Genomic DNA, 13123 nt, shown 5'->3' on the forward strand with positions numbered 1-13123 from the left:
ACCAGGAAGCAACCATGGAGGTTGCTAGGTTGCGTTGCTGCCATCTTTCAAGGAAGATGACCTGCTACCTTACCTACATGTGACTTCACTTCCACAATCACAATGCCTCAGGAGACTGAGACAGGATGATATGTCACCCACATACCAATGCAAACTTTAAAGATCAGAGGGTATGCGGCCTACTGCAGGCTGATTAACGTAATGTAACCTGCTTTCATAATCTTCAAACAACCAAACATTTTGTGGGAAGTAGGATTCTAAACAGGGGTAGAATAGGATCAGCTTAGAAAAACATCTCCTGAAGACATTTGAACAGGTACAGAAATGGAAACAGATTAATGGGATGAGTTCAGTTTTGGAAACCTAGTCAGCATGGATGAGTTGGGCTGAAGGATCTGTTTTTGTGCTGTAAGACTCTGACTCTAAATATCTGATGGCAGTGTGAGCAGTATTGGCTGAATAGCCTATTCATGAGTTTAAATCAGGTTGAAAGGACTATTCTAGAGCCTTGGGACTGGGTTTTAAGTCCACAATTCAAGTCAGCTTTCCTAAAATAGAGTATGATGTCATTGGGTGGGTAATATGATGCCATCAACCAGTTTCAAACATTACAGAAAACGGGCAGGGACAGAAATCAGAAACCCAGCCACTGTTTTGAAATGATTAAGTAAGAAGCTGTGGTGCTTGTGAAAGATCCAATCACTTGAAAATTTTCAGTGTCCTCTGCTTCTTTTGTGGGTCAGCTGTAAAAAGGTTTGCGAATGATTTACTGCAGTTATGAGGAGGTGATACAAAGGTACAAGGAAGGACAGGCTTAAACTGGGGCAGTGACTGAACGTAGCAGTAATGTTCTCTGGTGAAGTTGGAGGTTTCTGCAAAGCTTTTTAAACACATTTTTGAGCCCTGATTAAAAATAAAGGAAACATTTAGAGAGTATGTGGCCTTTAAGCTCAAAGTTGAGACTGACTTATGTATTATAGTATTTCCATCTGCTGCATGACATCCCACTGACAGCAATCCTGTCCCCCAGGTCAATCTCTCATTGACCTCCTTCCCATCAGATAGCCACTAACTGGCCAGCTAACACGCGCTTGAACAAGTTTGAGATGGCGTGACTAAGTGATCACTCAGTTAGTGCTCCATTTTCCTTACCCAACCGAGAAACATAAAATCTAACTCATACAACAGAGGTAAAGGCCAATCAACCCATTATATTTATATTGTCTCTTTGAAAGAAACAACCAATTGGATAATATCCAAATTCTCTTGCTCTTTTCCCACGGTCCTAAAAAATGTTTCCATTCCAAGTAAGTATCTGATTCCTATTGAAATATACCATTGAAACTGCCTCCATTCCGAATTATGATCAGGATAGTGGGCAGCTTGCAATAAGGAGCTTAGCAAACTTGTGATTTTGGAACCTAAGACCCACAGCAGCAGGCTCTGCATTATCAGAGGTTGTTGAGGACAAACAGCAAACTTTTCCAAAGCAAGGTAAACCCAAAACAAATCCAGTCAATACCATTGTATCTGCATCAGGGTCCAGGGTGACATTATCAGGGGCAGGAATGCCTCATCTTCCACCTCAGAACACTTCAACCCCAGGGCATCAATGTGGATTTCATGGGTTTCCTCATTTCCCCTTCCCCCACCTCACTCCAGTTTCAACCTTCCAGCTCAGCACCGTCCCCATGACCTGTCCTACCTGCCCATCTTCCTTTCCACCTATCCGCTTCACCCTCCTCTCTGACCTATCACCTCCATCCCCACTCCCATTGACCTATTGTACTCTATGCTACTTTCTCCCCGCCCCCCACCCCCCTCTCATTTATCTCTCCACCCTGCAGGCCTACCCTGTCTCTATTCCTGATGAAGGGCTTTTGCCCGGAACGTCGATTTTCCTGCTCCTCGGATGCTGCCTGCCCTGCTGTGCTTTTCCAACACCACTCTAATCTAGACTCTGGTTTCCAGCATCTGCAGTCCTTGTTTTTACCAGGTATATATTTGTCAGTCCTATCCAACTTCTGAATGATAGGTAACAAGTGTAAATTGTAAAGGGGGAGTCAGGATTTAGGACTGAGTTGAGGAGGAACTTATTCACCTAAAGGGTTATGAATCTATGGAATTTCCTGCCCAGTGAAGCAGTTGAGGCTTCCTCATTGAATGTTTTTAAGGCAAAGATAGATGGATTTTTGAACAGTAAAGGAATGAAGGATTATGGTGTATGGGAGGTAAGTGGAGCTGAGTTCACAAAAAGATCAGCCATAATCTTATTGAATAGTGGAGCAGGCTTGAGGGTCCAGGTGGTCTATTCCTGTTCCTATTTTTTACGTACAAGAATATCAAGTAATTACAACATAAGTGTGTTCTGTTACACAGCCCTGATGTGCTTGCAATGTGGTTCAGATTCCCACCCAGGTGAGATGCAGGTATCCTTTCATAGACAATCCAGCTTGCAGAGATATGATGGCATGTTGCCAACTAGCCGCCTCCGAAATATACAACACGAAACTCTGTTGCTAATGAACTGCTGCATTTCTCAGGATAAGGTCTGTTTCTATAGTCTCATAGACACATCATCAAGATATGATGGGGAATAGAACCATAATCAGAGTATGAATGTCGAATGTGTCCCAAAGTGAACAGAATTCAGAACTCCCTTATGTCAGGATAGAATAGTTCAGATGTACCAAATTGTCATTCGTAAAACATCCCACATCCTCAGTTCCCCGTGTGACTGAGTTTTCATTCCAGCTCTTCCTAGAACAATGTGAAATCTGACAGCATCCACCTACCTCCACAGTGCGTCAGGCCATACAATGTGTAACCTTTGTGGCAAAAGCATTCAAAGCTGCCAGGGGAGTTCACACAGATGTGATCACATGTTCTGTCAAAGGAGCATTCGTCAATATCTAAAAACAAAAATGAGAGATAAATCATGGTACTGCAGATATTTATCCTGGACTCATCTAACTTGTGGAACATCTCAAATCATTCGAAACGACTGGAGCACAATCCAAATCTCCCAGGCTGAAATAATCTATATGTAAATAATCAGAAAAACACAGCAGATAAAATATGAAGTGCATGCATAACCACAAACTGCAGATGGGAATTAATATTGATTCAAAGGTGTAAAACCAACCACTTGGTCTTTGAAGAAAGTTATGCAATATGGTTGCAGGGTGCTGCAGGAGATATAAAGTGACACAAAGACTCAAGTTGCATTTCTGTTGGCAATTCTTGAAATATCTGCTAAAGAACTCACCTACGCCTGCTTCTCATGTAAGCTCAAGGACCCATCCCTTACCTTCACAAAGTCCAAGCCTGATTTTTCCAGTATATCTCCCATGGCTTCACGCCAACCTCAAAGAGCAGATTTATCAGAATAAATGAAGGTCAGTGATGCATAGTGTAGTCAAATAGTCTCTGACTCATTGGGTTACAAGTTGCAGATCCAGTCTGGGCGCAATTTCAAAATCATGGTCCCTGGTCACCTTGGATCCTGAGACTGGTTTATCATTTTTAAAGGGAGTATGGGAAGGAAAGAGAAACCCATTTGCCTCCAATTGAAGGTCCATTGAGTTCCTTAATGGGCAAGTTAAAGAGATTATCCAGTGCAGAAAGGAATTTTCAAACCATATTTTGGCAAATCCAAATAATCTGCTGGATGTCAATGCACAGCTGTCAAGCACACAAGGCCAAGTAAAGTTTATTTTGTGTTTAAGTTCAAACTGTTTCTTATGGATCTACTTGAGTTGGCACCAGGACTTGGCCTTCACATTTCCTTTAACCTCTGTCGATGTTGCTACCTGGTTCTCTTTGGATTGGCAGCAACATCCCTCATCATGGCTGCTGTCCGCCTTTGCCCCTGGTACCAGCCAGGCAGTTGCACTAATTGGGCCCACCATCTGGCCAATATGGGCACTAACATTTACAAAAAGCACTGTGAGAGTGGTGCAGTTGAGGCACAGAGTCCAGACATGAAATTATTCCATGTGTTTGTTTCCCGAGCACACTGAATATTCAGCCCCGTATCTTACAGCAGGAGATAAGGTCGGTTACAATACCTCACCACTACAGAAAAACAAACCTTTTTCATTCATGTTTCATGGAATATAGACAGCAGTGGCTGGGCCAGCCTTTACTGCTCATCCCTAATTTCCCTTTAGAAAATGCCAGTGAATTGCCTTCTTGAACCACTGCTATTCACGTGGCTTGGGTACACTCAAGAGTAAGGTGGTTTTGCAGGGTTGACAATGTGTGTACCTGTAGGTTTACTATTTTTTAATCAGACTTTGTAGCAGTTAGACATACTGAGTGGTTTGCCTTGCCATATCTGAGGGCAGTGTTGGGGTGGCACGGTGGCTCAGTGGTTAGCACTGCTGCCTCACAGCGCCAGGGACCCAGGTTCGATTCCAGCCTTGGGCACATTGTCCCTATGTCTGTGTGGGTTTCCTCCAGGTGCTCTGGTTTCTTCTCACAGTTACAAACATGTGCAGGTCAGGTGAATTGGCCATGCTAAACTGCCTATGGCGTTAGGTAGATTAGTCAGAGGGAAATGGGTCTGGGTGGGTAATTCTTCAGAGGATTGGTGCGGACATATTGGGCCAAATGGCCTGTTTCCACACTGTAGGGAATATAATCTAATCTAATCTAAAGCATGGTGCTGGAAAAGGCACAGCAAAGCAGGCAGCATCTGAGGAGCGAGAGGGTCGATGTTTCGGGCATAACCCTTTTTTAGGACTCCAGAGGGCAGTTAAGTGTTAACCACATTAATGTGGACCTGGAGTCAAATCTAGGCCAGACAAGGTGACAATGGCAGATTCACCATTTCTAAAGGACCAAAGGACCTTATAAATTAACAAGTCTTAAACTTGAATTTTTCTGAGTAGCAAATGCCCTAAAACTTATAGAGATTCTTAAACTGGTCTTTTGTACTCTCCCATACGAACTGTTTCTTTCCACGTATTTACAAACAGCTGTTGATGTGATTATAAAGGAACAGTTAATCCTCATCAAGTCAGAAGCAAGGGAAAATCTAAGGGAATTTTGGAACCTAGACCATTCCAGGAAGCAGACTGGAATAGTCAGGGACACCACACTCAAAACTGTTCTCTGTCTTGTCAGCTATCTAAGAAATATAAGTTCTTATGGGATCTACTGAACTCTCCACAGTTGGCTGCCTCTTCCTGCAGGTAGGACCTATTTAAGACAATGCCCTTACCCGATACTAGATCATATCTGGCAATGGTCAAGAGAATTGTTGAAGAATTGACTACTTGCAATCAACTCTGATTACAGCTGTACCTTTATGAAGTGTACATTGTTTGAAATAACCATGCTGTCACTAAAACTAACATTTAGAAGTACGCTCACAAAGATGTAGTATAAAAGGGCAACCCAAGTTCCTGCCTTGGCTCAGTTGTAGCTCTCTCGTCTTTGAGCCTGAGGTTATGGATTCAAGCTCTACCCCAGCAACCAAGACTATGATGCCTCAGTAGTGAAGGTGTACTGCACTGTGGGATATGCCAGTAAATGAATGAAGTATTGAATTTAGGTCTTCACTGCATTCACTGGTAGATGTAGAAGATTCTTCAAAACTATTGAAAAAAAACACTGGCGCACTCTCAGCGTCCTGAGCTTTACTAAAATAGGTTATTTGGTCATAACTTTATGGCTGTTTGTGGGTCCCTGCGGAGAACAAATTGGCTGCTGCAATTTCCCAATTTATCAGAGACCATATTTGATGAAAATATACATCACTGGCAGCAAAGTCTGGGGTTGTGAATGGTGCTCATAAGAATAGAAGTTAATTCTTCCATTGTCTTCACTAATTTGTTAGAAACATCACAGCACTTTTGCACACATTATCCTGAAACCATTGCTGTTCCTTTGAAAAACCAATCTGCCTCCAGTTCTGGATTGGGCTGGTTTCAGTGCTGCATACAGAAGTTGTTTGAATCTGATGCGAAGTCAACTAAAACTGGGCTGAGTTCCACACACACTGTACAGGATTGTTCAGTGGGTCATTTTGATGTGGGTTGCTTACAAGAGTATTTTGTCATCCCATTTATTTGCTTTTATCTTTGATTTTTCTTCACTGCTCTCCTATCCCTTGACATCTTGCAATCATGATGAATCAATGAGTCATGAACCCTCACTCACACTGTTGTCGAGCCAGAGTGGCTGCGGTTAACACCCAGGCTAATTCTTGCTTGTATTAGAGTGCCCAAATACAGTATGTGTCTCACCTCTCAAAGGGCATCCTTGGTCTCACTATGTTTGGTTTTCTTGCCATGGATCCCTATGCTATCATGCTGTAAAAGTGTGCAAACATTAAACATTTCCAAGCATTGGGTTTGCATGAGTAAAGACAGGGAGATGCATCAGTAGGTCACAGCACAACATGTAAATATACTGTGTGCTCACAGGTAGGCTGTGTGAATGCAGTGGCATTTCTGTGCCCAGCAGCAGTTGGTAGGAGCAGTATTACCACAACCTGGCTTCAGTTGTTGGTGGCAGGAACTGTGCACTCCGATTTCAAATATTCCTTGCCACAAATACAGTTGGCAGGGTCTTAATGGTGAAGCAGGGAAACAGATTGGCAATCATCTGCCAGTTTTGACCCTCCTTCTTACAATATTATTATTGGCAACAGGAACAAAAATTGACAAGACATTTCTGCCAGAATTCAGCTTGATTAACCAGGAATGCTATTGAGCGCATCCGTGTGTATGTGGGTACACACGTGTTTGGGTATGTATGCTTATATATCTCTGTGTGTATGTGAGTTGTGTACATGTAGACAGGGTGGTTAAGAAGGCGTTAAGCATGCTTGCCTTTGTTGCTCAGACTATTGTGTATAGGATTTGGGATGTTGAGGTTGTACAGGACATTAGGGCAGCCTCTTCTGGAATACCTTGTGCAGTTCTGGTCGCTCTTTTACAGGAAAGATATTATGAAACTGGAGAGGGTTCAAAAAAGATTTACCAGGATGTTGTCGGAAATGGAAGGTTTGAGTCATAAGGAGAGGCTGGATAAACTGGGACTTTTTCCACAGGAGCATAGAAAGTTGGGGAGTGACCTTATAGCAGTTTATAAGATCATGAGGGGTGTAGATAATGTGAATGGCAGGTGTCTTTTCCCAAGGGTGGGGGAATTTCAAGACCGGGTGCATATCTTTAAGGTGACAGGAGAAAGATTTAAGAAAGACATAAGGGTCAACTTTTTTACACAGGAAGTGGTTCATGTGTGAAATGAGCTTCCAGAGGAAGTGATGCCTACGGGTACAATTACAATATTTAAAAGACATCTGAATAAGTACATGAATAGGAAAGGTTGGTAAGGATATGGGCTAGGAGCAGGGAGATGGGACTGGTTTAGTTTGGGATTATGGACTGGTTGGACTGAAGGGTCTGTTTCTGTGCTGTATGACTTGATGACTCTTGGGTTTGCGTGTGCACTTGTGTCTGTTTATGTGCACCTGTGTGTATATGAGTGTTTACATGTGTCTGTTTGTGTCTATGTGGTGCTCATGTGCACACTGTGTGGAGACTATTATAATTTCATTCAACTACTCAATGCAGGACTTTGAACAAATCACCTGCCACAGCATTCAAATTACTGAGTGGCTGTAATAGTAAAAAAAAGTAATACTTTGGTAATAAACTTTAGGGCTGCATTTAAATCGAGGTCAAGTTGATATTTAAATTTTCTCTCTCTGGAGTGAGAAGGATGTTGAAGTGAAATAGGCTGGAGACAGTTCAAGTCACATTCTTAGTGGGTATGAATCGCAAAGCAGATGGGTCCATAATCTGAAATAAACTGACCATCCAGCTCAGAAATACCACAATGATACTGAATGTGGAAAATGTTCCTCCTAGTAAAGGAAAGGAAAGTAAAAGTAAATTACTTGAATGGCCTGAAACATACTGTTGGAGTAGAGAAGCAAATGCATCTAACTTAGTATTGCTTGATGCTGATAATGGGTACCTATATATTGTACACATACACAAATTTGGCTTTATTTCATGCTAAATACCCAGCTTTGGCTGCTGGCCAATTTCTTCCAAGGTTGAACAATGGTAAATCTGCTGCCACCAGTCCTTCTCAAGATATGATGCTGATATAAGTTTGATCCATGTTTAGATTTGGGTTGATACAGTGTCGCTGGCTTTAATGGAGCAGAACTTGTGTTTCATCCCCCGGCATGTACTCAGATTACAAGAGGGCACTGGCTTTCATTTAATCCATCTGTTTTCCTATATAAAAGACCGTAATGATGTATTATATTGTGGAAGTGTAATGACTATCAATATTAATGAGAACCACAGAACAATCATATGGCAGTTGAGTTTAATGAAATGTCACTGCTGACATTTTCAAAATGTTTTACACGGTTTTGATTACTTTTATTTTCCTTTTTACCCCTTAAATATGCACTGCGTTCAAAACTTTAATGCAATTACAGTGAATTTTTTACTTCCTTGTCAGCAGGGTGGAACTTTCCATGAAAGGCTGGCTAACCACAAAAATGTCACGCCGCTGCTAAACCAACAAACTCTGTCCACAAGTGCAGTTGGCTGAAGTGAAAATAGAAACCATGAGATAGTTGGTTCCTGCAGTCACAGTCCAAGTACAGGGGGAAACAGCTTCGGCCATGATCTGAACTCTTTATATTAAAAATATCTGAAGCTCAAAGGGAAGAGAATGGTGGGTTATGAACAGCAAAACATACAAACATAGAAAATAGAAGCAGGAATGGGCCATTCAGCCCTTCAGAACTGCTCCACCATTCAATATGATCACAGTTGATCATCAAATCAGAACCCTGTTCCCCACTTCTCCCCATACCCTTTGATCCCTTTAGCCTCAAGGACTATATAATTCAATGTTTTGTCTTCAACTGCTTTCTGTGGCAGAGGATTCCATGGGCTCACCACTCTGGTAATATCACCTCACCTCAATAGTAAATGGCCTCACCCATATCCTTAAACTGTGATTGGATCCCCCAACCATCAGGAGCATCCTTCTCACATTTATCCTGTCCAGTCCTGTTAGAATTTTATAGGTTTCTAAGAGATTCCCCAAAAGTTGGAAATTTCACATAGGAAAAGACTAGGAACTGACTGTATCGTAAAAGAGAAGACACTTTTCAGCAATGTTGTAACATTGTTCAGCATTGATGGCTAGGTGGCGTGGCAAAATAGTATGAGCTGGAGAAATCTTTAGGGCAGCTGTGATTATGGTACTGTACAATACCAGTCTTATTTTCTCCATTAAATGCTCAGAAATTCTTGTTTCTTTTAATGAACAATTGGCTAGGATGAAAAAACAACACAATACTCAAAAGTTTTACATGTTAAATGTTTATAATGAGCTGTAAAATGAATGGAGAGAGAATACCTTTGAAATAGTTACTTCAGGAGTCTTGAGGAGTTTGAGGAAATGGAACAGCTCCTGTGATTACTAATGTAGACGGCTAATGAGTCTTTGTGGTTGTGGGAGGTGAAGAAGTAGAATGGCAAATCAAGTTCACTGTATCAAAAAGTGGATTTGTTCTTATTCTTACATTCAACAGTGAAAGGAAGTAAACTGTTCGTTCTAACCGTGTTGAAGTTTCAAATGCAGCACTCATTCAAAATATCTGAAAAAGGTCTTTAGTTATTTCATGATGGGTTTTAGTGAGTTGCTGCATCCCCTGCTCGAATTGCCGGGCTACAAACTCGGTGAATGAACCTCACCACACGCTGGAAATGCTGTGCCTATCATTACTGGTAATTCACCACCACTGGAATGGAAGCCAGTCTACCCAGCGCTCATGGGGTTCACGAAAATCCTCTATTTAAACATCAGACCCTATGATGTCACTGCTGTGCTTAACAACAGAAGGTGAAAATAGTCTTAACTCCATAGCCATGGGAGTCACAGTTAGAGAAAGAAAAATATATTAAAGAGTGGGAAAAGATATAAAAAACATGAAATGAGGACAAACATGAATTATAAGTGATGAATCAGTAGAATCACAACTGAAATTCTCATACTCCCAGGGCAGGTTAAGGATTCAAAACTAATCAGCCAGTACTCCAACCCCCACTATGGTCCAATGCCACCTTCCAGAAAATATGCATGTGTAGAATTTGAGTGATGGCCCTCAATATCTGTGGTCACATTGATGCTTCGACTCTTATGTCTAGAATATATGATTCTAAAAACAGTGAAGGAAGGTGAAGAATAAATTATTTGAAAAATATGGCACATTGGAACAGTTTGGAACATATTGTCTTAAATTAGTTCCAGCTCAACCATGTAAACTGAGTCGTAGAGTTAATGTTTGGTGTTTTTGTAAGATAAGGATCTCAGTTATATCAGTGTAGACAAAGTAGAGTCAGAGAACACAGAAATACATTCTGGTTTGATTACAGTTTGAGATAACACATGTTTCCCCTTGAAGCCCATATATCTCCCAACAAAGTGTTTACAGCACACATACAATGAAATAACTCGAGGCATACAGTATGTGGACTGATCCTGTGTGCTGCTTGATTGATTTGCATGATGACAATTATTCAATGCGATATAACAGACCATAGACTATTTAGCTCCTTATTAATGTGAGACAGTCAAGTACTCAACCTCCAGAAATCCTGCCTAGGCTAGAATAGCTCTTCTGCATTTTTCTCCCAATAGGTAATTGCCTTTCTCCCTACACTGTCTTCCCTCCACCTGGTATGTGGCCCAGTGTCAGCTCAGTGGGCAAGAGATTGATGGTGCATCGAGACCAACATCAGCACAGCCAGCCACATTGAAACGAGAAGGTGATGTGCTTCAATCCATATGAAGGGATAGCATTGGCACAGGAAAAAGTCCCCTGCCCATTCATCTGACGAGACCCAAACGTCTTTCTAACCTGAACAGCCCTGATGGCAATGCGCAAGCTCATGGGGTGGTGGTGGTGTAGTGGTAATGCCATGGGAGTAAATGCCCAGATCAATGCCCTGCAGTAATGGGTTCAAGTCGCACCATAGGAGCTGGTGTGATTCATTATTCTAATGAATAAATCTGGAATATAAAGCTGGTTGATGAAATGGTGGCTGTGAGACCTACCACATAAGGGTTTGTATATTAGAATCCCTACAGTATGGAAACAGGCCATTTGGCCCAAGTTCACACGACTCTCCAAAGAGTAACCCATTCCCCTAACGCTACAGGCAATTTAGCACAACCAATTCACCCGACCTGGTACTGTGAGGCAGCAGTGCTAACCACTGAGCTACCATTCTACCCACTGCTTCAATCCTTCACTAATATCCTTCTGAGGAATGAAATCTGCTGACCTTTCCTGTTCTGGCCTAGACACGATTCCTGATTCACAGCAGGTCAAATCTGCACTGAGGACGAAGCAAGATTTACATTCATACTACAATATATTTCCCACAGCAGTGGCTACTCTTCGAAAGTGTTTTATTGGCTATGAAACACTGCAGGCCAAGGTGGTGACAGGCTGAGTAGGGTTGGCCTGTGATCTTGCATTTAGCAGAATTTGAGGGTGACTTGGACGGACACGCAGAAGATCCTGAAGGGATTTGACAGGGTATGATGGTATTATATACAGAGATTGTGCCCTGGCTGTGAGACTATAGACATTGTGGTATAGAATCAGGGTACGAGGTTGAGATTACAGGATGGAGGTGAAGAGAAACCCCAGGTTGATGGCTGTGAAACTCTGTAATACTCTAACCCGGTGGTTTTTCGATGCTCCTTTGTTCAATATATCTAAGGATGAGATAGACAGATTTTTGATTTCTTGAGTAGATCAAAGAATATGTGGGATGAGTGGAAAAACACATTGAGGCAGAAGATCAGTCATGATCGTGTTTAATGGTAAAGCATGCTGGATGAACCATCCAGCTTCTATTTCTTATGATCTTACTCAGTTGCTGCTGGCCGTGAAAGATGCTATATAAATGTGGGTTTTGCTTTTTTTTCTAAAAACACCTCAGGATGTTCCAAAGTGCTTTGTGGCCACTGTCACTGTTATAGTGCGGAATATTTGGATACCAATTTGTGTACAGGAGAAAGTGAGGACTGCAGATATTGGGGATTAGAGTTGAAACGTGTCACATTGGATAAGCACAGCAGGTTAGGCAGCATCCGAGGAGCAGTAGAGTCAACATTTTGGGCATGAGCCCTTCATCACATTCCTGATGAAGGGCTTATGCCCGAAACGTCGATTCTCCTGCTCCTCGGATGCTACCTGACCTGCTGTGTTTTTCCAGCACCACACATTTCGACACCAATTTGTGTACAGCAAGCTCCTATAAACAAACTGATTTCAACTGATGTTGGTTGAAAGGTAAATATTGCAGGGTAGTTGGTAGAAGGCTGGCTTAGCCCATGGAAGCCCTATTCTTTTTCAAAAAGCTTCCATCAGGAATTTTTTCAGAAAGCAAATGTATGTGCGTATCTCACGTGCTAACCAACAAGATTGCAATTCCATGTTTCCAATACAGGTTACTCCCAGTTTACTAAGCAAAGGAAAAAGACTTTACAGTAAGCTGACACTGTGATTACTTCAAATACGATATTCTCCCAAGAATACTTGTAATAGTTTGCACAGATTCACAGAACATGAGGTTAACAACCCGTTCTGTTTAGACTCTGCTTCAACAACTCATGACAAACACTATTATCGAATCTGCACCTCAGAACAAACTGCAGGGTCTTTAAAGGCAGCGCCCGATAGGACAAGGCAGTGATATCGTATTACAGCGCTGCATGCCGATATATGAACCAAGCAAATTAACCCACAGGACCAGATGTGCCACTGGCTTATTTTGCTGTTTTAATTATCCCAACGATCCCAATGCAAAGAGCTGTCAAAAATGGAGTGTTCTGGACTGGCACATTTCAAGATCCAGCAATAGGTGCTGAAAGATGCCCTAAGTCTTCACAGCCAATGCAAAGGTTCAACGGGGAAAGGCCGGTGGCTCAGTCCATTTGCCGTTGTACACCCACTGTGTTAAACCCCCATAGGCTGGATGTTGACATAGAATGAATATTGTAAATATAATCTGTTATTGTAAGTGTAGTGAGGCATTTCAGAGAGTCACATACTGCA

At 42.0% G+C, this 13123-nt stretch overlaps 1 protein-coding gene across 3 annotated transcripts in view; it reads right to left on the minus strand.

The window, feature by feature from the left end:
• Positions 1-13123, minus strand: part of LOC140467163 (signal peptide, CUB and EGF-like domain-containing protein 3) — a 377653-nt gene that overhangs the window by 82779 nt on the left and 281751 nt on the right. For all 3 annotated transcript variants that reach the window (XM_072563295.1, XM_072563294.1, XM_072563296.1), the window contains one exon: positions 2796-2912. In XM_072563295.1, the coding sequence (XP_072419396.1) occupies positions 2796-2912 (117 nt within the window). The remainder of the gene's footprint in view (positions 1-2795; positions 2913-13123) is intronic.

The sequence above is a fragment of the Chiloscyllium punctatum genome, chromosome 45 (genome assembly GCF_047496795.1).
Source record: "Chiloscyllium punctatum isolate Juve2018m chromosome 45, sChiPun1.3, whole genome shotgun sequence".
Lineage (NCBI taxonomy): Eukaryota > Metazoa > Chordata > Chondrichthyes > Orectolobiformes > Hemiscylliidae > Chiloscyllium > Chiloscyllium punctatum.